This window comes from Carcharhinus amblyrhynchos, chromosome 15 (assembly GCF_965287045.1).
Source record: "Carcharhinus amblyrhynchos chromosome 15, sCarAmb.v2.hapA, whole genome shotgun sequence".
NCBI classification, from domain to species: domain Eukaryota; kingdom Metazoa; phylum Chordata; class Chondrichthyes; order Carcharhiniformes; family Carcharhinidae; genus Carcharhinus; species Carcharhinus amblyrhynchos.
The window spans coordinates 68,179,748-68,205,396 of NC_137338.1; the positions used below are offsets into that span (position 1 = coordinate 68,179,748).

Genomic DNA, 25,649 nt, shown 5'->3' on the forward strand with positions numbered 1-25,649 from the left:
GAATTGGAGGTGGTGGCGGGGGGTTGGAGGTGGGTGCGGGGTGTTGGAGATGGGGGTGGGGTGGTGCGTTGGAGATGGGGGCAGGGGTGTTGGAGATGGGGGCAGGGGTGTTGGAGATGGGGGCAGGGGTGTTGGAGATGGGGGCAGGGGTGTTGGAGATGGGGGCAGGGGTGTTGGAGATGGGGGCAGGGGTGTTGGAGATGGGGGCAGGGGTGGGAGGTGAGGACAGGGGGTTGGAAATGGGGGAAGGGGTGGGAGGTGGGGGGAAAGGGTGGAAGGTGGGGGCAGGGGGTGGGAGGTGGGGGCAGAGGGTGGAAGGTGGGGGCAGGGGGTGGGAGGTGGGGGCAGGGGGTGGAAGGTGGGGGCAGGGGTGGAAGGGGGTGGGAGCAGGGGGTTGGAAATGGGGGGAGGGGTGGGAGGTGGGGGCAGGGGTTTGGGAGACGGGGGTAGAAGGTTGGGAGACGGGGTCTGGGGGGGGTGGGAGACGGGGTCTGGGGGGGGTGGGAGACGGGGTCTGGGGGGGGTGGGAGACGGGGTCTGGGGGGGGTGGGAGACGGGGTCTGGGGGGGGGGTGGGAGACGGGGTCTGGGGGGGGTGGGAGACGGGGTCTGGGGGGGTGGGAGACGGGGTCTGGGGGGGGTGGGAGACGGGGTCTGGGGGGGGTGGGAGACGGGGTCTGGGGGGTTGGGAGACGGGGTCTGGGGGGGTGGGAGACGGGGGCAGGCGGGCGGGAGACGGGGGCTGGCGGGCGGGAGAGGCTGGCGGGCGGGAGGTGGGAGCTGGCGGACGGGAGGCAGGGGCTTGGGGGGCGGGAGGCGGGGGCTTGGGGAGCGGAAGACGAGGGCTTGGGGGGCGGAAGACGAGGGCTTGGGGGTGGAAGATGAGGGCTTGGGGGTGGAAGATGGGGGTGGGGTGAAGTGGGAGATGGAGGAGGTAGGAGATGGGGGTGGTTGGAGAGGGAGGTGGCGAGAGACTGGAGATGGGAGTGAGGAAGTGGGAACAGAGAGGTTGGAGATGGGGGTGGGGGGAGTTTAGAGATGGAGGCAGGGAGGTCGGGGGTTAGCATGTGTAGTAATTCAGCCAAACGCCAGTTTCCCATCACCAATACCCTTTATTGTGCACCAAAGGAATGGGTCGCGCCTTTTGCTTATAGTCAGGCGATCTTCACCCCAAGACTTACAGCAACGGCCTGGGTAGACTAACTGGTTTAATCCTCCCCCCCCCCCGCCCCAAACACACTGCTCATTGGACAAGCCTCTGCCCATTCAAAAGGCAGCTCTTACTTCACAAAGCCCACAGGGAGATCTTTCGATGATTCCCTATGGCCTTCATGGCCATTATAACAACAGGGAGGGTGGGTGCAGTCGAGAAGGATGGAAGGGACAAGAATTGATTGGTTTTGAGGAGAGGAATATTGAAGGAAAATTTGAAGGGGAGGGCAAGAGTGCCTGGAGAGAATATTGTTCATAATATTGTCTAATAAGCAGATAGGGAAGGAAAGTTGGTCAGCATTTTGGTGGGAATAAGGCCAAGTGAGCAGGAAGTGAATTTCATGATGAGCTCAAACAGGACAGGAAAAGGTATGAGAAACTAGAGAAACTTCCAAGTTAGGACAAGTGAGGAGCATTACAGGCAGTTTGGTTCAGTGGGTGAGGGGAAGGGAGGGAACAGATGGCTGATCAGATAGTCTCAAGCCATGAGCTCCTCATGCTTTTTGTTGGAGGTGAGGATAGAGCGGAAATGGGTTTAAGAAGACACTTAGTGGTATGGAAATAAAGCTGGGAGTTATCTTTGCAGTCCTGGATGACCCTAGAATAGTGAGCAGTTTTGGTAGATTAGAGGGATTCTTTAGCCAGATCTTGTGGTGAACGGCTTAACTAGGCTTACCTGGTGTATGGTAACACAATGTTGTTATTGGACAAGTAATCCAAAGGCCTAATGATCCAGAGATACAAGTTCAAATCCCAGCACAGCAACTGGGAAATTAAAACATTGTTACTTAATTAAATAAATGTGAAATAACATAGCTGCTCACCATGAGCAGCTGGATTGTCATTAAAAATCCATCTGGTTCACTTAGGAAGGAAATCTGGCTTCCTTTCACAGACCGGCCTTTTCACAGCTAAAGATCCAGAGCAACCCCGGCTCTCGTCTCCAACCTCCCCTCTTAAATTACTTAGCAAGCTACTCACTAGGAGCAAGCTACTAGGACTATCAGCACACAGACTGCAGTGGTTCATGAAGGCAGCTTACTACCACCCTCTCAAGGGAATTAGGGAAGGGCAATACACTTTCTAGCCGTGTCAGCTATGCCCACATCCCATGAATGAATCAAAAGAAAAACATCTTTTCCAGTCTACATCCCTGTGAGTTAAGGGAGTAGTGATGAGGCCATATCAGGAGAGGGCTCATGGTGAGACTTGTGACTAGGCATTGAAGATGGAGGTGAGGGTATGTGTGAAAAGATCAGTAGATGCAGAAATGGCAGCACTGAACCGAATCTGTGGCTGGAAAGTTGATATTTTGAAAATGCATTGTAGTAGATTGCAGAATAGTTTTCTTTCAGGGGCAGAACTGAAACAAGTAGGGTTCAGAGGGGAACATGGGCAGGGAATGATCCAAGGAAATGATCAGATATAGCCCTGTCTGTGATTGTCAAGAGGGGGTTGGTATTGCTGCATTTATTCACATTACAATATCCTGAGGAAAGTGTATTTATTACATAACGAAGTTTGAAAATCTGATTCCTTCAATCTGTAGATCAAGCGTAGAGAAACCACAGAAAGATGCAAATTCATGTGCTATACATGCTAAGCTTCTGACCTGAGCTTCTTTATTCGCCCACCAGTGTGCTTTCTTGGGAGATTGCTGTTCTTTTCCAGAGATGATACGACTGACTGCGCCATTGCTCATATTCAACAGTAAGATCACGTTACTCTGTGAAAGAGAAATAACAGCACAAATCACATTGAATTTACAGCCCAGGATCAGGCTATTCAGCCCAACACATATATATTTGTGTTTATGCTCCACACACCTTATTTCATCCCATCAACATAACATAAGAACATAAGAAATAGGAGCAGGAGTAGGCCATCTAGCCCTTCGAGCCTGCCCCGCCATTCAATAAGATCATGGCTGATCTGTCGTGTCTCAGTTCCACATTCCCGCCCTCTCCCCATAACCCTTAATCCCCTCGCTTATCAAAAACCCATCAACCTGCGTCTTAAAAATATTTAGCGAGGCAGCCTCCACCACCTCAACGGGCAGAGAATTCCAGAGATTCACCACCCTTTGAGTGAAGAAGTTCCTCCTCAACTCCGTTCTAAACCGCACACCTTTTATCTTGAGGCTGTGCCCCCTAGTCCTACTGTCCTTTCTAAGCGGGAAGAGTCTCTCCGCCTCGATCCTATCCATCCCATTCATCATCTTATACGTCTCAATGAGATCTCCCCTCATTCTTCTAAACTCTAACGAGTACAAGCCTAGTTTATTCAGCCTCTCCTCATAGCTCAACCCCCTCAACTCCGGTATCAGCCTAGTAAACCTCCTCTGCACTCCCTCCAAGGCCAAAATATCCTTGCGTAAGTACGGCGCCCAAAACTGCACACAGTACTCCAGCTGCGGCCTCACCAATGCCCTATACAGCCGCAGCAAGACCTCCCTACTTTTATATTCAATCCCCCTCGCTATGAAGGCCAGCATCCCATTAGCCTTCCTGACCACCTGCTGGCTGGGTTTTTGTGACTCATGCACAAGGACCCCGAGGTCCCTCTGCATTGTCGCATGCTGCAGTTTTTCGCCACGTAAGAAATAGTCCTTCCTACCATTATTCCTCCCAAAGTGGACCACCTCGCACTTGCCAACATTAAATTCTATTTGCCATTTCCTGGCCCATTCGCCCAGCCTATCTAGATCCTTCTGCAGACTCTCCACACCCTCCGCGCAATTTGCCGTTCCCCCAATCTTGGTGCCATCAGCAAATTTCGACACCATACACTCGGTTCCCTTCTCCAGATCATCTATATAACATGTCCTATTCTTTTCTCCCTGAGGTACTTAACCAACCTTCCCTTAAATTCATCAATACTAATTGTGTCAACAATTCTCTGTGGTAGCGAGTTCCATGTTTCTTGTTCAGCATGTTCAATTGTTCCTGATGGAATAATCTCTTGGTTCAGGGATATATTTGCCTCCAAACCACCTGAAACATTCAATGCTATCAACTCCTGCCTTGAAATCACTCACCAGCATCTGGTTACTTTAACTAGAAGGGTAAATTTTCTGGCCAGGTTTAAGCTTCAGAATTGCACTCACAGGAGCAGGAACGGCCCAATATTACCTTCAGAAGAAGCTCCAATTAAGTGTGCAGAGTGAGTGCTTGACTAGGATATGGCTCATGCCAAAGATGGGGCAGAGGGGGAATGGAATATAATGTTCCACTGTAGCTGTTAAAGGCTGGCCTAAGGCTTTAGATGGAAGCAGCGATTTAAAGTTGCTTGGCTGTCTGTCTGCATGTGTGTGTGTGTCTGTGTGTGTGTGTAGCTTGGTGGCCTTTTCACAAATCATGTCAGCCAAGAAAAATGTGGAGGCAGAAAATGGGAAGGGATGGGTAAGATGAATTGCTCCATGGGTAGGTGCAAAGGGGGCCACCTATTTCAGCAGTCCTCCCTTTCCCTCGGGATCAGCAATGCAGCCATTAGCTGATGGCCAACCTTCCTGCTGTGTACCTTATCTGCAAGATGGAACAAAACCAGACAATTGTCCACCTGGAGAAAGCTACCAAAGTACATGTGACATAGCAGTACTGCTCAGGTCTAACATGCTGCAAAGCTCTACCTGCCAATCTGCTACACTCTGCCTGCTGAGCCGCTGAAAGCTTGAGGTCTCTGACATGTACTCCAATATCTAATGCCACTTAAAAGTAAAGTCGCCGTAGGCACAGGTAGTGACTAGTGGCGATTTAACCTGAGGATCACCACACCCCAGGTAAGGGGCAAGGTTGAAAAGGCAGGCTTCATGAACAACCTCAGCTGGTATGAGAACTGAACCTATGCTGTTGGTGTCGCTCTCCATTACTAATCAGTTGATGCCATTACAGGTCCCGTCATCAGCTGGACCCTCAGTGCACTTTATCTGGCTCGCTGGAAGGGCAGAGGTTGGGCAGGAGAGTCCTTGAAGCAAACTTGGTGCAGATTCAGCGACCTGCCGCCATGCTTCTCGTAGGGCAGGAACAGGTTGGGTTTGGAATGGCATACAAAATTGGTGCAAGTGGGCAATTCCTTTTGGTGAGAAATATGAGGGGCTACCTCCTCAGAAATAACGGTTGTACAGGAAGAGATTGTGGAGCAGGCACCTGCGGCCTCTGAGGTTCAATAAGACAATGTCCTAAATGAGGAAGTCCAATTTCACTGCTGATCTGTGCGTGGAATGGATTGCATTGTCAATATCTGATGCCACTTAAAAATAAAGTCGCCATAGTCCCAGATGACTACAGGCAGTGACTAGTGGTGATTTAACCTGAGGCTCACCACATCTCAGGTGGGGGACAAGGTTCAGAAGGCGAGGCTTCATGAATAACCTCAGCCAGTTTGGGAACTGAACCTACGCAGATTCAGAGCTGATATACTTTCATCTTCACTGGCTGTTGATTCACGTGCAGTGATTTTTCATCCTTACACACCCTTTGCTTCTTAAACGTTTACGGTGAATTGGGAGGCCAGGTGTTCACTCAATTTTAGATATTTCACAAAGTAAAACAGTACAAATGTATAGTTCTAAACTCCACAACCCAACAACAGTAACAATAACTGTCTCTTTATACTTCTTGAGTATATCAATTAAACAAATTAATTAATCTCTCAAAGCAGCAGTGAAACAAAAATGTGAACAGAAATATGTCAAATTAAATTAAAATAACATTTGAATGACCTTCTGTACTCATTTGAGCATAATAAATAGCTAATTAAATGAATAAACTAATTAACACTCCTTAAAGGGGCTGTAAAAAAATTGAAGGGAATTTATCCAAATTAAACTAAATTAACATTCCTGGGGCTGATGATGTCCTCCAGAGGCTGTAGTGCTCACCAATCATAAAAAGCTTCAAGCTTTGGTGGACACAGCATACTTCTCTCCGAGAGTAACCAGGCATAGAAGTAACCACACAAGGGAGAGGGGGAAGTGGAGTGTAGTGTTCTGCTGTAGCTGTTAAAGGCCTGGCCTAAGACTTCAGACGGAAGTAGCTACTTAAGGTTGCTTGGCTGTGAATGTACGTGTGCATGTGTGTGTATATCTTTGTGGCCTTTTCAAGAATCATGTCAGCTAAGAAAAATGTGGAGGCAGGAAATGGAAAGGGATGGGCAAGATGAATTGCTCCACAAAAAAATAGTCAGGCTGAATGACTGCCCTCAGCTGTCCATTGCCTGGATCTGTTGGTGGCCATGTTGGCCAGGCTCAGGAGCAGGCTACAAGGAAGTCTCCGCCCTGCCATTCACCCCTACCCCTGCCCCCTGGCACTTGGTGGTTTGACTGCCAGATAAATCAGAAAATGGTTCAAATGACCATCAGAGCACAGGACGGAACAATAAGCAGATCTGTGGCACATACAACAGTGAGGACACCCCAATTCGTCACCCTGCTTCATCACTGAAAGCACATATTAGAAGTGGAATTTGAACCCACATCACCAAACAGAGAAAAAACAGCCACCTCACACTGGAAAATGATTATGTCCTTGAGTCTGGCGCCTTAGACCACTTGGCTATCCTGACAAGTTAGTGTCTCTTTATATGCTTTTTTGAAAGAATATAATTCAATAAAATATACTATGGGGCACTGCAGCAAAAATAAAAATAAAACTTCAAAAGGAAACTTAGTGAATTAAATTAAAATGGTGTTCCCAGAACTGATGATGCACTCCAGTTCCCATGGTGCCCACTGGTCACGGAAGGCCTCAAGCATACTAGTGGGCACAGCACAATCTCTCTCCAGGGATATCCAACCTTGAACGTAAGTATTTCTTTGTATCTACACAAGTAGTTTTTCAGTGCTTCTCCCATCCCACTCCCCTACCTGTATACAGTTAACCTTAATACATAAAATAAACACCAGTGATTCTGCAAGAACACAGGAACATAGGGGCAGGAGTAGGCAATTCGCCCCTTACAGCCTGTCCTGTTTGTTCTTGGGCGGCACGGTAGCACAGTGGTTAGCACTGCTGCTTCACAGCTCCAGTGACCTGGGATCGATTCCTGGCTTGGGTCACTGGCTGTATGGAGTTTGCACATTCTCCTCATATCTGTGTGGGTTTCCTCCAGGTATTCCGGTTTCCTCCCACAGTCGAAAGATGTGCAGGTTAGGTTGATTGGCCATGGTATAATTGCCCTTAGTGTCCTGAGATGCGTAGGTTAGAGGGATTAGTCGGTAAATATGTAGAGATATGGGAATAGGGCTTGGGTGGGATTGTGTTCGGTGCAGACTCAATGGGCTGAATGGCCGCTTTCTGTACTGTAGGGTTTCTATGAATTCTATGAATTTCTATGAATGATTGAGTAGTTCTTTCAGCCTGGCCTGGGAAGCTGAGTATCTCAGTTGCCCAGCCCGAAGTGACCTCTGTCCACCTATCCCTGTCCTCTCATCGGCGGGTGAAGAACACGGTGACAAAAGAGACATGAAAACTTAAGGGGTCCCTTTACCTTACCCTCAAATTTCCAAGCAATGATAAGCCTTCAGGAGCTTGTTGATGACTTTGCCAAAAGAAAAGCCCTCAGAAACCTCAGGCATAACCAATTGCCAGCCGCTCCTCTCACTGGGGTTACTTTCTGAGGATGTGTCACATTAGTTATCAGGAAATACTTGCTACGCTACAACCGAGACTGCACTTCACAAGAGCGAACTTCATTACTTGTGTAGCACTTTGGGATTGACCATGCTAAATTGTCCCTTCGTATCCCAAGATGTGTAGGTTAGGGGATTAAACAGGTAAATATGTGGACCCTATGGAGACAGGGCAGGATGGTGGGTTTGGGTGTGATGCTCTGAGAGTTGGTGCAGACTCGATGGGCTGAATGGCCTCCTGCACTATAGGGATTCAACGAACCTATAATGTGGGCATGTTGGGGGTCAGGTAGGGGGATCCATTGGGAGGACCCCAATTCTGACAATCCACGGTAGAGAAGGGGGTGGGAGGTCAAGTCCTTTTCTTTGTTTAATTTCACTAAAAGGAAGCAGCAGAGAAACAAAAAAAAATGAAGGACAGCAACAGCAATGGTCTCTCTTTGGAGAGAAGAAAACTTAGAGGAGATTTGACAGAGATGTTCAAGATTATGAGGTGGCTACACAGAGTAGATAGAGAGAAACTGTTCCCACTCATAGAGGGCACAGATTTAAAGTGATTTGAAAACAAATGTGATGTGAGAAAAAACTTTTTCACACAACGAATGACTCGTATAAGGAATGCACTACTGGAAATGTGGCTTTAGACAACTATTTGAATAGAAACAATGGGCAGTGGTATGGGGAAAATGTTGGGAAATGGCACTACAGGACTGTGATCTCACTGCACTGGGAGATTCCCCCGCACCTCCCCCCACAGACATTGGGATTTACCCCTCACCAGTGGCATATCCTCCCATCCCCTTCCCTGCCATGGATTGTCAGAATCAGGGTCCTCCTGATGGATCCCCCAACATGCCCCCACTATAGGTTCATAGAATCCCTATAGCGCAGGAGGCCACTCAGCCCATTGAGTCTGCACCAACTCTCAGACAGAGCATCCCATCCAAACCCACCACCCTGCCCTGTCCCCATAGGGCCAATCCACCTAACCTACAGATCTTTGGCTACTAAGGGGCAATTTAGCATGGCCAATCTACTTAACCTGCACATCTTTGGACACTAAGGGACAATTTAGCACGGCCAATTTACCTAACCTGAACATCTTTGGACTGTGGGAGGAAACTGGAGCATCTGGAGGAAGCCTAACTGGGAGAATGTGCAAACTCCACACAGTCACCCAAGGCTGGAATTAAACTTGAGTCCATTAGTACTGTGAGGCAGCAGTGCTAACCACTGTGCCACTATTTTACAAGTATGAAAGGATATGGCAGGGTTGATAGTTGATAGATTAAAAACAAAGGGCCATAGGCAACAGAGAGCAGGAGAAACATCTTCACACCGAAATGTGAGGCTGTATTTAGATAAATGGAGGGCAAACACTGAGATGGACTGGTTGGGCCAAATGATCTTCTTGTAACATTTTGTATTTCTAAATCCATACAATGGGGAATTACTGAGCATGTTAGTGCAGGCTATAGGTTACTTCAGGAAACAAGGTTTTCTCACTAGTTTAGGTGGTGAACTTCTAACATTCTCACTGGAAAATCACAGACCAGATCAATGTATTACAGAAATGGGCTGTTAAAAGTCGCCCAAGAACTTCAAATACCTTCTCTTCATGAAGCACGACTTGGTTATGTAGTGGTTCACTCAGTGGAGCCACTGTCACAAATGGCTGCCAGATCCCACCAGAATTCCTGGGGAAGATGTCATACAAATCCACATGGTGTATGGTATTGCTAGTCACGCTCATCGAGTAGACAGAGACCGGATTGCACGTTGCCACATACATGGAGTCGTTGGCTTCACCTACATGAGATCATGGTTGTGTAAAACAATGAACGTAATCTGCAAAGATTAATACCATGAATGGGCGGGTTGTCTTCTGAGGAAAGGTTAGATTTGTATCCACTAGTGTTTAAAATAGTAAGAGGCAACTTGATCAAAACCTTTAAGATCCAGAGGGGTATTTACAGGATGTGGAGAGGATGTTTTCTCTTCTGGCAGAATCTCAAACTAGGGGTCACTATTTAAAAATCAGGGGTCACTTGTTTAAGACAGAGATGAGAAGAATGTTTTTCTGTCAGAGTCTTTGGAACTCTCTTTCTCAAAAGGCAGAGGAAGCAGAGTCTTTGAATACTTTTAAAGCAGAGTTAGTTAGATTCTTGGTTAACAAGGGGGTGAGAGATTATCAAGGGTAGGCAGGAATGTGCGGTTGCGATTACAATCAGATCAGCCATGATCTTATTGAATGGTGGAAAGGGTTGAGAGGCCAGGTGGCCTACTCTTGCTCCTAATTCATATGTTTGTGAAAATTCAGACAAGCAGATCCCAAATTCATTAACCTGAGCAGCTGCAAGCTTTATTTCTCACTGCGCATATCAGGTTTCCTTTCTTCATACTGCTGAAAATAAAGAAATGGATTTCACATTCTGACTTCTATGATGCCCTACCTCCTTTCGCCCTGTTATATCTCCATGTCTTGAATCTCTGGGCTACGTGCAGTATAGGTGATTTGAGACCCTTTCCCAGCCCAGCTGAATGTCTTAAGCAGCCAGGTTGGAGGAGTAACTGGACTCTTCCACACGAAATGTATTCTTTCTGCTAGTTATTTCACACGGAGATAGCTGGTGCCAGAACCCCAGTACTGGTGAACTGACTGTTCCAGGATGAAGCAGAACGGTTATTGACTCTATGAAATGAGAGTTTGGTGTCAGCTGTGGTTCAGGTGGTAGCATCCTCATCTCTGAACAAAAAGGTTGTGAGTTCAAGGCCCACGCCAGAGACTTGAACATAAAAATCTATCTGATCTGCCAGTACAGTATTGAGGGAGAGCTGCACTGTCTGAGGGGCTGTCTTCGGATGAGAAATTAAACCGAACTCTGCATGTTCTCTTAGTGAACATAAAAGAGCCAATGGCATGATTCATGGAAGAGCAGGGAGTTCACCCCAGTGTCCTGGATGATAGTTATTCCTCAACGAATATCGCAAAACAGCAGATTATTTGGTCATTTATCACACTGTGGCATGCAGGAGCTTGCTGCGTTTCCTACATTACAACAGTGACTACAATTCAGAATGATTTAATTAGTTGCAAAGTAGTTTTGGAATGGCCTGAGAGTATGAAAGGCATTACACAAGTGCAAGTTTTTGCTTTAATACTTGTCATTATTTTGGGGTCTCACAAACTTTGTTCTCCTGGATGCTGTAACTAGTGCTTTGGCTTTGTATACCTTCTGATGTCTGACCTGATGTCTTCTACTGTATTGCCCGCTTTCCCCAGGTGAGTCCAAACTGTGGATGGCAGAAAGGTAGTTGACCATGTGTTGTTGTCAGATGTCACTCTGTCCCTACCTGACAGCATACTTCTCACCAGTACTGAGGTCAAGGGAGGACATAACAGCTACATGTACAGATCAGGAATGAAGCCCCTCTGACAATCCTGTACTTTGTGGCCCACACTAGGCAGTGCATTTATTCACTGAGGAGGCGGACAGTTCTCCTTTTTAGCCCAGTTTTGGCTATGTTGACAAGTCACTGTTGGCAGTGATCCACAGCTCAACATATTTTCCACTGCTGACGTTAGCCAACAGACTGAAACATTCAGTGAGTGACCAGCTGTGTTCTGTCACTATTCGTGCCAGAAATATGACAAAAGCTGAAAAAGAAATGGCAGAAATCTCATTTCCCCTCTCAACTTTTGAAAACTTTACTGAATTAAGTTCACCTAGACACATTTCGTGATCCTGTTCCAATGAAGGTTGGATTCAGCTGGGTCTGAGAAAAACTGTCCATTTACAATGGCAGAAGAGAGAAAGGATTCTATAGGGTAAATGCAAGAATTGATTATAAAGGATGTGATAAATAGACAATGATCTGATTATGGATTTACGAATGGGAAAGTATGTTTGACATACTTGTTGGAGTTTCTTGAAGAAGTTACTAACAAAATTGACAAAGGAGAGTTGATGGACATCATATGTTTGTACTTTTAGAAGGCTTTTGATGAAGACCCCCGCAGGAGGTTGATTAGCAAAATAAAAGCACATGGGATAGGAGGCAAAATATTGGCATGTATTCAGGATTGGCTAACAGGCAAAAAATAAAGAGGAGCACTAAACAGCTCATTCCCGCATTGGCAGACTGTGACTCGTGGGATACCCCAGCTGTTCACAATATATATCAATGATTTGGATGTTGAGACCAAATGTGATATTTCCAAATTGGTGGATTATACAAAGCGAGCTGGGAATGTGTTGTGGGGAAGACGTACAGCAGTTACAAGAGGATTTAGACAGACTTAGTGAGTGGGCAAGAACATGGCAGATGGAATATAATGTGAGAAAATGTGAAGTAATCTACTTTGGTAGAAGCAACAGATTGACAGAGTATTTCCCAAATGGTAATAAATTGGAAAGTATAGATATACAAAGGGACCTGAGTGTCCTTGTCCATAAGTCACTAACATGCAGGTGCAGCAAGCTCTTAAGCAGAAATGCTAGTCTTTATCACAAGAGGATTTGAGTACAGGAGGAGTGAAGTCATATTTCAATTATATAGAAGCTTGGTTAGACTGTACCTGGAGTGCTGTATGCAGTTTTAGTCCCCTTACCTCAAAAAGTATATTGTTGCCATGGAGGGAGTGCAACAAAGGTTTATCATTCTTTTTCAGGGACGGTAGGACTGTCTTTTAAAGAGAGATTGGGAAAACTGGGCCTGTATTCTCTAGAGCTTTGAAGAATGAGAGGTGATCAAAATAGTTAAAGAAAAAGATAGGGCAGATGCAGGTAAGCTGTTTCGATTAGTTGGGGAGTTTAGAACTGGGGGACAATTTTAAAATTAGAGGGAGGCCACTTAGAGCCAAGATGAGGAAAAACATCTTTAGTCAGAGGTTGTGAATCTTTGGAATTCTCTACCCCAGAGGGCTTTGGAAGCTCAGTTATTGAGTATGTTTAAATCAGGGATTGATTGATTTCTGATTAACAATAAAGCAAAGGGTTATGGAGTTAATGGGTGGAAAATGCATTGAAGTGTTCAATCAGCCATGATCACATTAAATGGTGGAGTAGGTTCAATGGGCTGAATGGCCTAATCCTGTTCCTATGTTTCCCAATGGAAATGTTTGGTTCTTTGACGCTGGTCTTAGCCCCACCAATCCACCTTTCCAAGTTGTATACACCTGACTGTAAGTTAGATGGTTGAAGGTTGAAGTCCTACTCCAAATTTTTGAGCAAATATTCCAGGCTGACAGTCCAGTGCGGTACTGTAGAGGTTCTGCACTGTTTGAGGCTGTGTCTTTTGGATGATTCACAAACCAAAGGCAGTGTCACCCCTCTCAGGTGGACATAAATGATCCCACAGTGTTACTTTGAAGAAAGGTAGGAGAGTTCGCTACGTTGTCCTGGATAATACTTAACCCTTGGCTAACATCACTCTGCATCCTAGAGCTTTGCAACCTCTCACCATTCAGACAGCTTTTTTTTGTTCTTCCTGCCAGATGGACAAGCCTTGGATTCTTAACATCCTAGTTGTGTTGCTCTTCTATTCTTATTCCTAACTTGTTAATTATAATGTGTGTTTGCTAGGGAACAACGAGCAAAACCTCAAAAATGCATCAAAATGGAAGACTGAAGGAAAAGGAAAAGCACTTGCAGCCTCAAAATTCACAAAGAAATCTGTAAGCTAATGACAATTAGTGCTGGCTGAGAGAAGCTGGTATTCCTCCAATGAGGAAATGCCTCATGTTGAGGAAGCATTACAATGCAATGTGATTAACTCTCAACTGCTCTTTAAAATGGCCAAGCAAGCCACTCAAGTTCAAGGGGCAATTAGCGCCAGGCAATAAATGCAGGTCTAGTCGGCAATGTGCTCATCCTATGAATGAATTTAAAAATTTACCTTTGGCTGTGGCAATGTCACAAACAATATTAACTTCATGTAGGGGAATTCTCCAACTGGCTTGTTCTTCTGTGAAGCTGAACCCCCTTGACTCATGCCGTTCTAGAGGATATTCCTGAACCTTCAGGTACACAGGACCCTATTAATAGGAGAAAAGTGGTTAAATGCCATTTAAAGCTAAATAACACTTATAATTTGATTTAACGTTTATTAATAAAACATTAAATAGATGTCCCTCTCCTTTATGAGCACATTGAAAATACCAGCTGCATTTGATCGACTGACAAGTTATTTCTATATCTGGTAGTTTTCAAAACATAATTGGCTAAGAGACAGAAAACAGAGGGCAATGATGAATAGTTGTTTATTCAAATGGCTGAATGTATACAGTGGCATTCCCCAGCTGTTAGTATCATTACAATGCTCTTTTTGATTACTGTGGACCGTGGCGTACAAATCAGCCCAGCATAGAAGATAACCTTGCCTATATTAAATTTATACTTGCATTATCAGCCTCAGTCTTTCACCTCAGAATTGCATGTTTGCTCAGCTTATAAGGCAGTGCATGGGATCAAAGAAGATATGTGAGAGTTTAAGACATGCCCACTCAGAGCAGAGTGCACATGGTGAACAGATACATATGGACCCTCCAGCAAAAAGAGTGAAGTATGAAGCCATGTTCAGTTAAAAACTATCACATTTTCTCTTTCGTTAAATAACCAAGGGAATTTGATGTTAGTTATAAACTAGTTCAAAATTGGAAAAAGGAACTTGCCTTGAAGATGGTCAAGACCAAATCCACTATGAGAATAAGGTTCTGCTACAAACTTGATCTTGAGAAGCATTCATCACATTGGGAAATGAAGATAGTCCAAATAGTTACATTGTCACTAGAAATACAATGCCCATATAGGCAGTGAAGTGAGCAAGAAAAAACACCCCTTACTGAAGTCCAGCAAAGATTTCACAGCAATAGCTAGTTGGTGTAGCTGCTTTCTGGAATGAAAGTCTGACCCCCTCGCACTTCTCAAGGGGCAAAGTGACAATGCCCGGGGTGGGGCGGGGGGGGGGGGGGCTTTGGCACAGCCCACTGAACATTGGTGCTTCTGCGCGATTCACACTGAAGCACTCTGTGATGCACAGAGTGTGGGAGATTCGTTTTGAAAACCCCACTGAAAAAAAGCAGCAGCAATTACTCCAGTTTCTATGCAAATTCGGCACGTAGAATTTTTTCTGGATGCATTCCACCCCAGATCATTCAAAAAATGCAGAACATCAAATTCCACGAATGGAGATGATGATGATGATGATTTGTTGTAGTGGGATGATTCTGAAACAAAAAGCTCCAACATCTGAGCCAGAGTGTGATCCACTCTGATGTCGTAGCCAAAGTGACTCGGAGTGAATTTCACAAACCTTTCATGTTTGGATGTCAAAGGCAATGAATTTGATAGTTTCTATAGTTTTTGATTGGTGTTAATAGAATGGGTGGGTTGCCTTATGATGAAAGATTGGCTAGGCTAGGCTTGTCATAGAGTCGTAGAGGTTTACAGCATGGAAACAGGCACTTTGGCCCAACTTGTCCATGCCACCCAGTTTTTACCATGAAGTTAGTCCCAATTGCCTGTGTATCTCTCCATACTTTAAATTAGAAAGGTTGGGCAGTGGGAATCAAATTGAAGTGACTGGGAGACAGGAGGTTAGCTCACAAACAGAGAAAGCTTGTCGACAGTGTGAGAGGGAGGGTAGGCAGGTGATAGAGAAGGGGAGTGCTCAGACCGAAGGTTTGAGATGTGTCTATTTTAACGCAAGGAGTGTTGTGAACAAAGTGGTTGAGCTTAGAGCGTGGATCACTACTTGGAAATGTGATGTGGTGGCCATTACAGAGACTTGGATGACTCAGAGACAGGACTGGTTACTTCAAGTGCCGAGTTTCAGATGTTTCAGAAGGGACAGGGAGGGAGGCAAAAGAAGTGGGGGAGTGGCACTGTTGATCAGAGATAGTGTCACGGCTGCAGAAAAGATGGACACCGTGGAGGGATTGTCTGCGGAGTCTCTGTGGGTGAAGGTTAGGAACAGAAAGGGGTCAGTAACTTTACTGGGTGTTTTCTATAGGCCGCCCAATAGTAACAGGGATGTTGAGAAGCAGATTGGGAAGCAGATCCTGGAAAGGTATAATAATGAGCTGTCGTGATGGGAGATTTTAATTTCCCAAATATTGATTGGAATCTCCCTAGGGTAAGAGGTTTAGATGGGGAGGAGTTTGTTAGATGTGTTCAGGAGGGTTTCTTGACACAATATTTGGATAAGCCTACAAGAGGAGAGGCTGTACTTGATTTGGTATTGGGAAATGAACCTGGTCAGGTGTCAGATCTCAGTGGGAGAGCATTTTGGAGATAGTGATCATAATTCTAACTCCTTTACAATAGCATTGGAGAGAGATAGAATCAGACAAGTTAGAAAAGTGTTTAATTGGAATAAGGGGAATTATGAGGCTATCAGGCAGGAAATTGGAGGCTTAAATTGGAAAGAGGTTTTCTCAGGGAAATGTACAGAAGAAATGTGCAAATTTTCAGGGAATATTTGTCTGGAGTTCTGCATAGCAACATTCCAGCGAGATAGGGAAGTTATGGTAGGTTACAGGAACCGTGGTGTACAAAGGCTACAATAAATCTAGTCAAGAAGAAATGAAAAGCTTACAAAAGGTTCAGAGAGCTAGGTAATGTTAGAGATCAGAAGAGTATACAGCTAATAGGAAGGATCTTAAGAAGGAAATTAGGGGAGCCGGAAGGGGTTATGAGAAGGCCTTGGCAGGCACGATTAAGGAAAACCCCAAGGCATTCTACAAGTATGTGAAGAGCAAGAGGATGAGACGTGAGAGAAAAGGACTATCAAGTGTGACAGTGGGAAAGTTTGTATGGAACCGGAAGAAATAGCAGAGGTACTTAATGAATACCTTACTTCAGTATTCACTATGGAAAAGGAGTTTGGTGGTTGTAGTGCAGACTTGCAGCGGACTGAAAAGCTTGAGCATGTAGATATTAAGAAAGAGGTTTTGAAAAGCATCAAGTTAGATAAGTCACCAGGACCGGATGGGATGTACCCCAGGCTACTGTGGGAGGCAAGGGAGGAGATTGCTGAGCCTCTGGCGATGATCTTTGCATCATCAATGGAGACAGGAGAGGTTCCGGAGGATTGCGGATGTTGTTCCTTTATTCAAGAAAGGGAGTAAAGATAGCCCTGGAAAATACAGACCAGTGAGTCTAACCTCAGTGGTTGGTAAGTAGATGGAGAAGATCCTGAGAGGCAGGATTTATGAACATTTGGAGAGGTATAATATGATTAAGAACAGTCAGCATGGCTTTGTCAAAGGCAGATCATGTCTTACGAGCCTGATTGAATTTTTTGAAGCTGTGACTATAAACATTGATGAAGGAAGAGCAGTAGATGTAGTATATATGGACTTCAGCAAGGCGTTTGATAAGGTGCCCCATGCAAGGCTTATTGAGAAAGTGAGGGGGCATGGGATCCAAGGGGACATTGCTTTATGGATCCAGAACTGGCTTGCCCACAGAAGGCAAAGAGTGGTTACAGATGGGTCAGATTCTGCATGGAGGTTGGTCACCAGTGGAGTGCCCCAGGGATCTCTTCTGGGACCCTTATTCTTTGTGATTTTTATAAATGACCTGGATGAGGAAGTGGAGGGATGGGTTGATAAGTTTGCTGATGACGCAAAGGTTGGAGGTGTTGTGGATAGTGTGGAAGGATGTCAGAAGTTGCAGTGAGACATTGATAGGATGCAAGACTGTGTGGAGAAGTGGCAGATGGAGTTCAACCCAGATAAGTGTGAAGTGATTCATTTTGGCAGGTCAAATAGGATGACAGAATATAACATTAACAGTAGGACTCTTGGCAGTGTGGAAGATCAGAAGGATCCTGGGGTCCAAGTTCATAGGACGCTCAAAGCAGCTGCGCAGGTTGAAGTTGTGGTTAAGAAGGCGTATGGTGTACTGGCCTTCATCAATCGCGGAATTGAGTTTAGAAGTCAATAGATAATGTTGCAGCTATATAGGACCCTGGTCAGACCCCACTTGGAGTACTGTGCTCAGTTCTGGTCACCTCATTATAGGAAGGATATGGAAGCCATAGAAAGGGCACAGAGGAGATTTACAAGGATGTTGCCTGGATTGGGGAGCATACCTTATGAGGATTGGTGGAGGGAGCTCGGTCTTTTCTCCTTGGAGAGACAAAGGATGAGGGGTGACCTGATAGAGGTGTATAAGATATTGAGACATATTGATTGAGTGGATTGTCAGAGGTTTTTTCCCACGGCTGAAATGGTTGCCACAAGAGGACACAGGTTTAAGGTGCTGGGGAGTAGGTACAGAGGAGACGTCAGGGGTAAGTTTTTCACTCAGAGAGTGGTGGGTGCACGGAATGGGCTGCTGGCAATGGTGGTGGAGGTGGATTCGATAGGGTTTTTTAAGAGAATTTTAGATAAGTACATGGAACTCAGTAAGTTAGAGGTTATAGGTAAGCCTAGTAATTTCTAAGGTAGGGACATGTTTGGCACAACTTTGTGGGCTGAAGGGCCTGTACTGTGCTGTAGTTTTTCTATGTTTCTATACTCATCTTACCCATGTAACTGGCTAACCGCTTTTTAAAAGACAAAATTGTACCCGCCTCTACTACTGCCTCTGGCAGCTCGTTCCAGACACTCACTACCCTCTGTGTGAAAAATTGCCTCTCTGGACTCTTTTGTATCTCTTCCCTTTCACCTTAAACCTATCTCCTCCCCTACCTTTGGGAAAATACGTTGACTATCTAGTTGATCTATGCCCCTCTTTATTTTACATACATCTATAACATTACCCCTAAGCCTCCTACGCTCCAGGGAAAAAAGTCCTAGTCTGTCCAGCCTCTCCTTATAACTCAAACCATCAAGTTCCGGTAGCATGCTAGTAAATCTTTTCTGCACTCTTTCTAGTTTAGTAATATCCTTTCTACAATAGGGTGACCAGAATTGTCCACTGTATTCCAAGTGTGGCCTTACCAATGTTTTGTACAACTTCAACAAGACGTGCCAATTCCTGTATTCAATGTTCTGGCCAATGAAACCAGGCATGCTGAATGACTTCTTTATCACTCTATCCACCTGTGACTTCACTTTCAACCTGTTCCCCTAGATCTCTTTGTTCTATAGTTCTCCCCAACACCCTACTATTAACTGAGTAAGTCCTGCCCTGGTTCAATCTACCAAAATGCATCATCTTACATTTATCTAAATTAAACTTCATCAACTCTCTGGCCCAATTGACGAAGATCCCGTTGCAATTCTAGATAATTTTCTTCACTGTCCACTATGCCACCAATCTTGGTGTCATCTGCAAACTTACTAACCATGCCTCCTAAATTCTCATCCAAATCATTGATACAAATGACAAATAACAGTGGACGCGACACTGATCCCCGAAGCACATTGCTGGTCACAGGCCTCCTATTTGAAAAACACCTCTCTACAGCCACCCTCTGTCTCCTGTCACAAGCCAATTTTGTATCCAATTGGTTACCTCACCCTGGATCCTGTGAGATTTAACCTTACGCAACAACCTACCATGTGTTACCCTGTCAAAGGCCTTGCTAAAGTTCATGTAGACAACATTGACTGCGCTGTCCTCATCTACCTTCTTGGTTACTCCTTCAAAAAACTCAATCAAATTTGTGTATCCACTGACGTTTAGAAGAATTAGAGGCTTGAGTGAAATATGCAAGGTCCTGAGAGGCAGAGGAGGCTTAAGTGGCCTACTTCTTTTTCCTCATTCGTGTAGATTTGGGCCAGGAAATTGTATTTTAACGAGGAGAGTTAATGAAATCCTCTCTGGATGATCTTCAGACATGCTGCCTTTTGCTCTCCAGGTTCCTATGCAGAGTAACTGGTGCTCTTGGGAGCCCTTTTGGACCAGCGCTGATTTCCGGTTTCTCCCTGGTTGTTAGGTTACAGGACGACTTGCACAGGGAATGTGACTGGGCTATGGGATAGGATCATGTTTCCCCACAGGTCCAGCCTGTTCGAGAAAATCAACCTCAATGACTCCAGGCCAAAAACTAGTACAGAATCAGACTCATGAGTTTGAAAGATCTTCACCTTGTGCCGTAACTTGAAAGATTATTTATGTACAGAAACAACTGTCCTAGAAAAAGAGTAATTCACTTCTATTTCAAATTGCTCTAGTCCTTCAAAAAATAAGCTGTTCAAATATGAAACAAAACACCAAGTTTGAAAGCAAAAACACAGGTTGATAAGGTTTAAAAATGCAAATTAAATACAGGTTCAATTCTAAAGGATCAGAATTAAAAAGCAGGGAAAATTTGTCAATCTTGCTCAGGTCACACTTTGACAAAATTTGGCAAAGATAGGATTTCAGTTTCATAGAGATGACAGAATATTTATGATACTGATGGAGGGTATTCAGCCTATTACATGTTAGTCCAGTAGGAGTCACGCAGCCCAATCCTACCTTCCCCCATTTGATCCCTAGTCCTGCAGGTCACGGCCCTTCAAGTAGACACCCAAGTGCTTTTTAAATGTGGTGAATGTTTCTGCCACTACACCCCGTTAAGACAATGAGGCTTAGGTCCCTCGTGCCCTCTGGGTGAAAACAATGTTTCTCTTTCTCCCCTTTATTCCTTCAACCAATTACTTTAAATCTACACCCCTTGGCTTTTAACCACCCTGCTAGAATAAAACAGTTCTGTAATGGGAGAATAATCTTGTAAACAGATACTAAATGTACAAATTATACAGGAGATCGAACCTTTATGTTTGGCTGCTGAGACTTTGTAGGGCAAAGAAGCTTCCGGCTTTCTGGTTGGTTGAAAGTCCAGTGGCTGGTTAATTTACACTCTGGCAAAGGTAACCTGTCAAATGTTTACAAGTTAGAGCATTGTAACTTCACAACATTGCCATACATACCTTCAGAAGTTCAACAAAGTGAAGAATTCAACGCTGATACCACAGGCAGTTCTACTGTTGGACTGGCACCAAATACAACATGACGACAAATAATAATAAGGTGGGAGAAAGGGGGCGAGGAGATTGGGAACGATGGGAGCAAGGGTAGGAGGAAGGATAGGAAGAAGAGAGCAAAAACAGAAAATGCTGGAAAATTTCAGCAGGTCTGACAGCATCCATGGAGAGAGAATAGAGCCTACGCTTTGAGTCTGGATGACCCTTCCAGGCTCAAAACGTTGGCTCTATATTTTATGATGTCAGACCTGCTATGATTTTCCAGCATTTTCTGTTTTCGTTTCAGATTCTAGCATCCGCAATATTTTGCTTTTATGTTAGGAAGGAGGGAGGATAGAAGCGAAGTATGAGGGAGGGGGGAAGGAGGGAGAGAAGAGAGCGGGTAAAGGGAAGAAGAGGGTAGGAGGGAGTGAAGAGGTAGGAGGGAAATAGAAGGGAGGATAGACTGGGAATGAGATAGGAAGGCTAGGAGAAATGATGGAAGGGAGGGACGAGAAAAGGTGGGGAGGAGGATGGAAGGATATAGTACGGAGATAAGGAGGAGGGTGGGAGGGTTGGATGGAGGGAGGGAGGGGTAGAAAGAGGGAGAGCAGATGGTGGGACGGCAGTAGGATGGGGAGGGAGGGAGAAAGGAGATGGAGAGAGGGAGGACGAAGGTGTGAAGGAGGGTGGGTATCAAGGGGCAAGGGAGGGAGGGAGGAAAGTAAAGAATTTGAATTAAGAGCACCTTCAACCACTTCAGGGAGGACCAAAGCACTTCAAAGTCAATGAAATGCTTTTAAAATGTTCTAACTGTTACAATGTAGAAAAATGGTTTACATATAGCAAGACCCCGCACCAGCAGAATGTGACAAGTGACCAAAAAACCAGTTTTTGGTTGCATTTGTTGAGAGATAAATATTGGCCATGAACTGGGAATGACGCCCCCATTCTCCTTTAAAGATTGCCACAGGGCTTTTCATCACCCCGGGATGTTTAACCTCTCATCTGAAAACTGAAACCTGTGACAGCTCCCTCTCCACTATAAACATCAACTGTGAATAGGTAAATTTTCCTTTGGATAGAAAAATAGCAGTAACAGAAGGGAACAGGTTTCAGGTGATCTCAAAAAGAATCATAACGGAGACCAGAAAATGCCTTAACACGTCTAGATTGTGGAATTCATTGCCTCAGTGGTGGAATCTTCCACATCCCTGCTCGATTACACACCGCTCCTCCCAGTTAGTGGGAGTGAACACAGATGCAGTAAAGCTCCAGTGCATAAATTCCTTTAAAAGGGAATTAGTTGCATATTGAAGGGGAACAAGCAGGTGAGTGGGATTAGACTGCAGGAAATATTGATGGTAGAACTTTTTGAAACATAAGCAAGGTTGAACATAACTGTAAATCTATGATGTAAAACTGCCAGGTGGAAATGATTTCAGGCCATGTGAATACATTCACAGCAAAATACATCTCTCTGCTATTTAAACAGCCAGATTAAAATCTCCATCAAGGTGCAGGTTAAACATTTTTATTGGAATACTAGATAGCAATTTTTAACTTAGAATCATAGAATAGAATCCCTACAGTGCAGAAGTAGGCCATTCAGCCCATTGAGTCTACAGTGACTTTCTAACAGAGCATATTACCCAGGCCCTATCCCTGTAACCCAGGCTACAAGATGGAGGCATGTAAAATTGCCGCTCCGACACAACCCTCCCTGATGAGCTCAATGCATTTTGAGCAAGCGGTCAGCGAGAGCATGCCCTCCACCTGGAAGCCCTCGATGAACCTATATCCAGGGTCACCACTGCAGATGTCAGAGCAGCTTTCTTGAAGGTCAACCCTTCAAACAACTGGCCCGATGGGGTACCCGGATGTGCACTCAGATCCTGCGAGGATCAGCTGGCAGAGGTATTCACAGACATCTTCAATCTCTCTTTACAACAATCTGAGGTCCCTATCTGCTTTGAAAAGATGACCATCATCCTAGTACCTAAGAAAAACCAAGCAGCGTGCCTTATTGACTATCAGTCGGTGACTCTGACATCCATCATTATGAAATGCTTCAAAAGGTTAGTCATGGCACGAATCAATTCCAGCCTCTCAGACAACCTGGAACAGTTTGCCTACCGCCACAACAGGTCCACAGCGGATGCCATTTCCCTGGCCTTGCACTTAACCCTGGAACACCGAGATAACAAGGACACCTATGCCACACTCCTATTTATTGACTACAGTTCAGCCTTCAACACTATTATTCCTACAAAACTCATCTCCAAACTCCATAGCCTGGGCCTTGGCACCTCCCTCTGCAACTGGATCCTGAACTTCCTAACTCACAGACCACAATCGGTAAGGATAGGTAACAACACCTCCTCCACAATCATCTTCAACACTGGTGCCCCACAAGGCTGTTCTCAGCCCCCTACTATACTCTTTATACGCTTATGACTGTATGGCCAAATTCCCCTCCAATTCGATTTTCAAGTTTGCTGACAACACCACAGTAGTGGGTCTTTTCTCAAACAATGATGAGTTAGAGAACAGGAATGAGACAGAGATTCTGATGAACTGATGTGGCAACAATAATCTCTCCCTCAATGTCAACAAAACAATGGAGTATCGACTTCAGGAAGCGTAAAGGAGAATATGCCCCTGTCTACATCAATGGGGACGAGACAAAAAGGGTCGACAGCTTCAAGTTTTTAGGTATCCAGATCACTAACAACCTGTCCTGGTCCCCCCATGCCGACACTATAGTTAAGAAATGCTCACCAATGCCTCTACTTTCTCAGAAGAATAAGGAAATTTGGCATATCAGCTACAACTCTCACCAACTTTTACAAATGCATGATAGAAAGCATTCTTTCTGGTTGTTTCACATCTTCGTTTGGCTCCTGCTCTGCCCAACACCACAAGGAACTACAAAAGGTTGTGAATATAGACCAATCCATCATGCAAACCAGCCTCCTATCCATTGACTCTGTCTACACTTCCCGCTGCCTCGGCAAAGCAGGCCACATAATTACGGGCTCCATGCACCCTGGACATTCTCTTTTCCATCTTCGCACTTCTGGAAAAAGATAAAAGTTCAAGGTCACGTACCAATTCCCTACTGCTGTCAGACTTTTGAACGGACTTACCTTGCATTAAGTTGATCTTTGTCTACACCCTAGCTATGACTGTAACACTACATTCTGCACTCTCTCGTTTCCTTCTCTATGAATGGTATGTTTTGTCCGTATAGCGTGCAAGAAACAATACTTTTCACTGTATGTTAAAACACGTGATAATAATAACTCAAATCAAATGTATTTGCCCTCTAATGCCCTTAATCTGCCTATCTTATGACACTAAGGGAAAATTTAACATGGCCAATCCACCTAACCAACACAACTTTGGATGGTGAGAGGAGACCAGAGCACCTGGAGGAGACCTACACAGACACAGGGAGTACATACAAACTCCACATAGATGGTTATCCGAGGCTAGAATCGACTCTGGTCCCTGGCGCTACATAATAAAGAAAACTAATCATCTGTGATAAACAAAATAAATTTTAGGCATTTGATTTTTGCCATCCTGGACAGTCCCAGGCAGTCAGTGCTTCACATCAGTGTGACAGGCTTTGGGGCTGCAGATGCATCATTTATTGCCATGCATTTCTGTTAGACATACAGGACAACAGAAACAACCCTTTCCACTTTCCTCAAATTTATTTTTGGTTGTTTTCTTCTCCACTATTAACATTTGATCACATTTGTAAAAGAAACATAAATAGGGAGCTGGACAGGACATTGGATTAGATATTTGCATTGCCCCTCTGTAAAAGAGTTTAAAACCAGTCTAAGACTGATGGATGGATGGCTCCTCTGTTGGACCTGACTATGTTCATTAATTGGCCATCACCTGATAATCTCATGAGACTAATTTCTTAGGCAGGGTGTTACAGGCTCCCGTTGGCAGAAAAGGAAGGCCATTTAATATGCCATTTATTTTGGTGAAATGCTGCCGGGCAGGAGGCCATGTTTAATTCTCTCGCATCTTAATAATGGCATAATCTTGGCAATTTTTCAATTTGAGGAATAATTTCCAAATTATGAACATTTTGTAAGAACAACATTCTTTTTGTACCTGCAATTTTGTCACCTATTCTTTTAAAACTCTGGGTTGAAATTGCAAGGATCTGTGCTTGTTTCCCACTTATTTATTATCTATGAGTGACTTAGCTGAGGGGGTACGAGTGTAATCAACTCAACTTTGCTGATGATACAGAGATAGGTAGGAAATCAAGCTCCGAGCAGGTGCAAACAGGCTCAAAAGGGTATAGATAAATTAGGTAAGCGGATAGGAGGCTGGCAGATGGAATAAAATGTGGCAATAAAGGGGGTGTAGGACTAGAGTTGAGAGAGAAATCAGGGAGGCAAAAAGAGGCAGAAGATTGCTTTGGCAGATAAAGCAAAGGAAATCCAAAGTTCTACAAATACGTAAGGGCAAAAGAGTGACTAGGGAGAGAGTAGGACCGCTTAAGGATCAACAAAGTCATCTATGTGTCACCCACAAGAGATTGGTGAGATCCTAAATGAATACTTCTCATCAGTATTTACTGTTGAGAAAAGCATGGATATTAGGGAACTTGAGGACATAAATAGTGATGTCTTGAGGATTGTACATATTACAGGGAAGGAGATGCTTGAAGTCTTAAAGCACATCAAGGTAGATAAATTCCCAGGACCTGATGAAGTGTATCCCAGGACATTGTGGGAGGCATTGGAGGAAATTGCGGATCCTCTAGCAGAGATATTTGAATCATCGACAGTCATAGGTGAGGTGCCTGAAGATTGGAGAGTGGCAAATCTTGTGCCTTTGTTTAATAAGGGCTGCAGGGAAAACCTTGGAA

The 25,649-nt window shown here is 44.8% G+C and overlaps 1 protein-coding gene across 1 annotated transcript in view; it reads right to left on the reverse strand.

The window, feature by feature from the left end:
- Nucleotides 1-25,649, reverse strand: part of vwa8 (von Willebrand factor A domain containing 8) — a 329,616-nt gene that overhangs the window by 98,680 nt on the left and 205,287 nt on the right. The window contains exons 27-30 of the mRNA XM_080204136.1: nt 20,553-20,655; nt 13,738-13,876; nt 9,449-9,648; nt 2,824-2,937 (exon numbers count right to left, since the gene is read on the reverse strand). Of these exons, the coding sequence (XP_080060262.1) occupies nt 2,824-2,937; nt 9,449-9,648; nt 13,738-13,876; nt 20,553-20,655 (556 nt within the window). The remainder of the gene's footprint in view (nt 1-2,823; nt 2,938-9,448; nt 9,649-13,737; nt 13,877-20,552; nt 20,656-25,649) is intronic.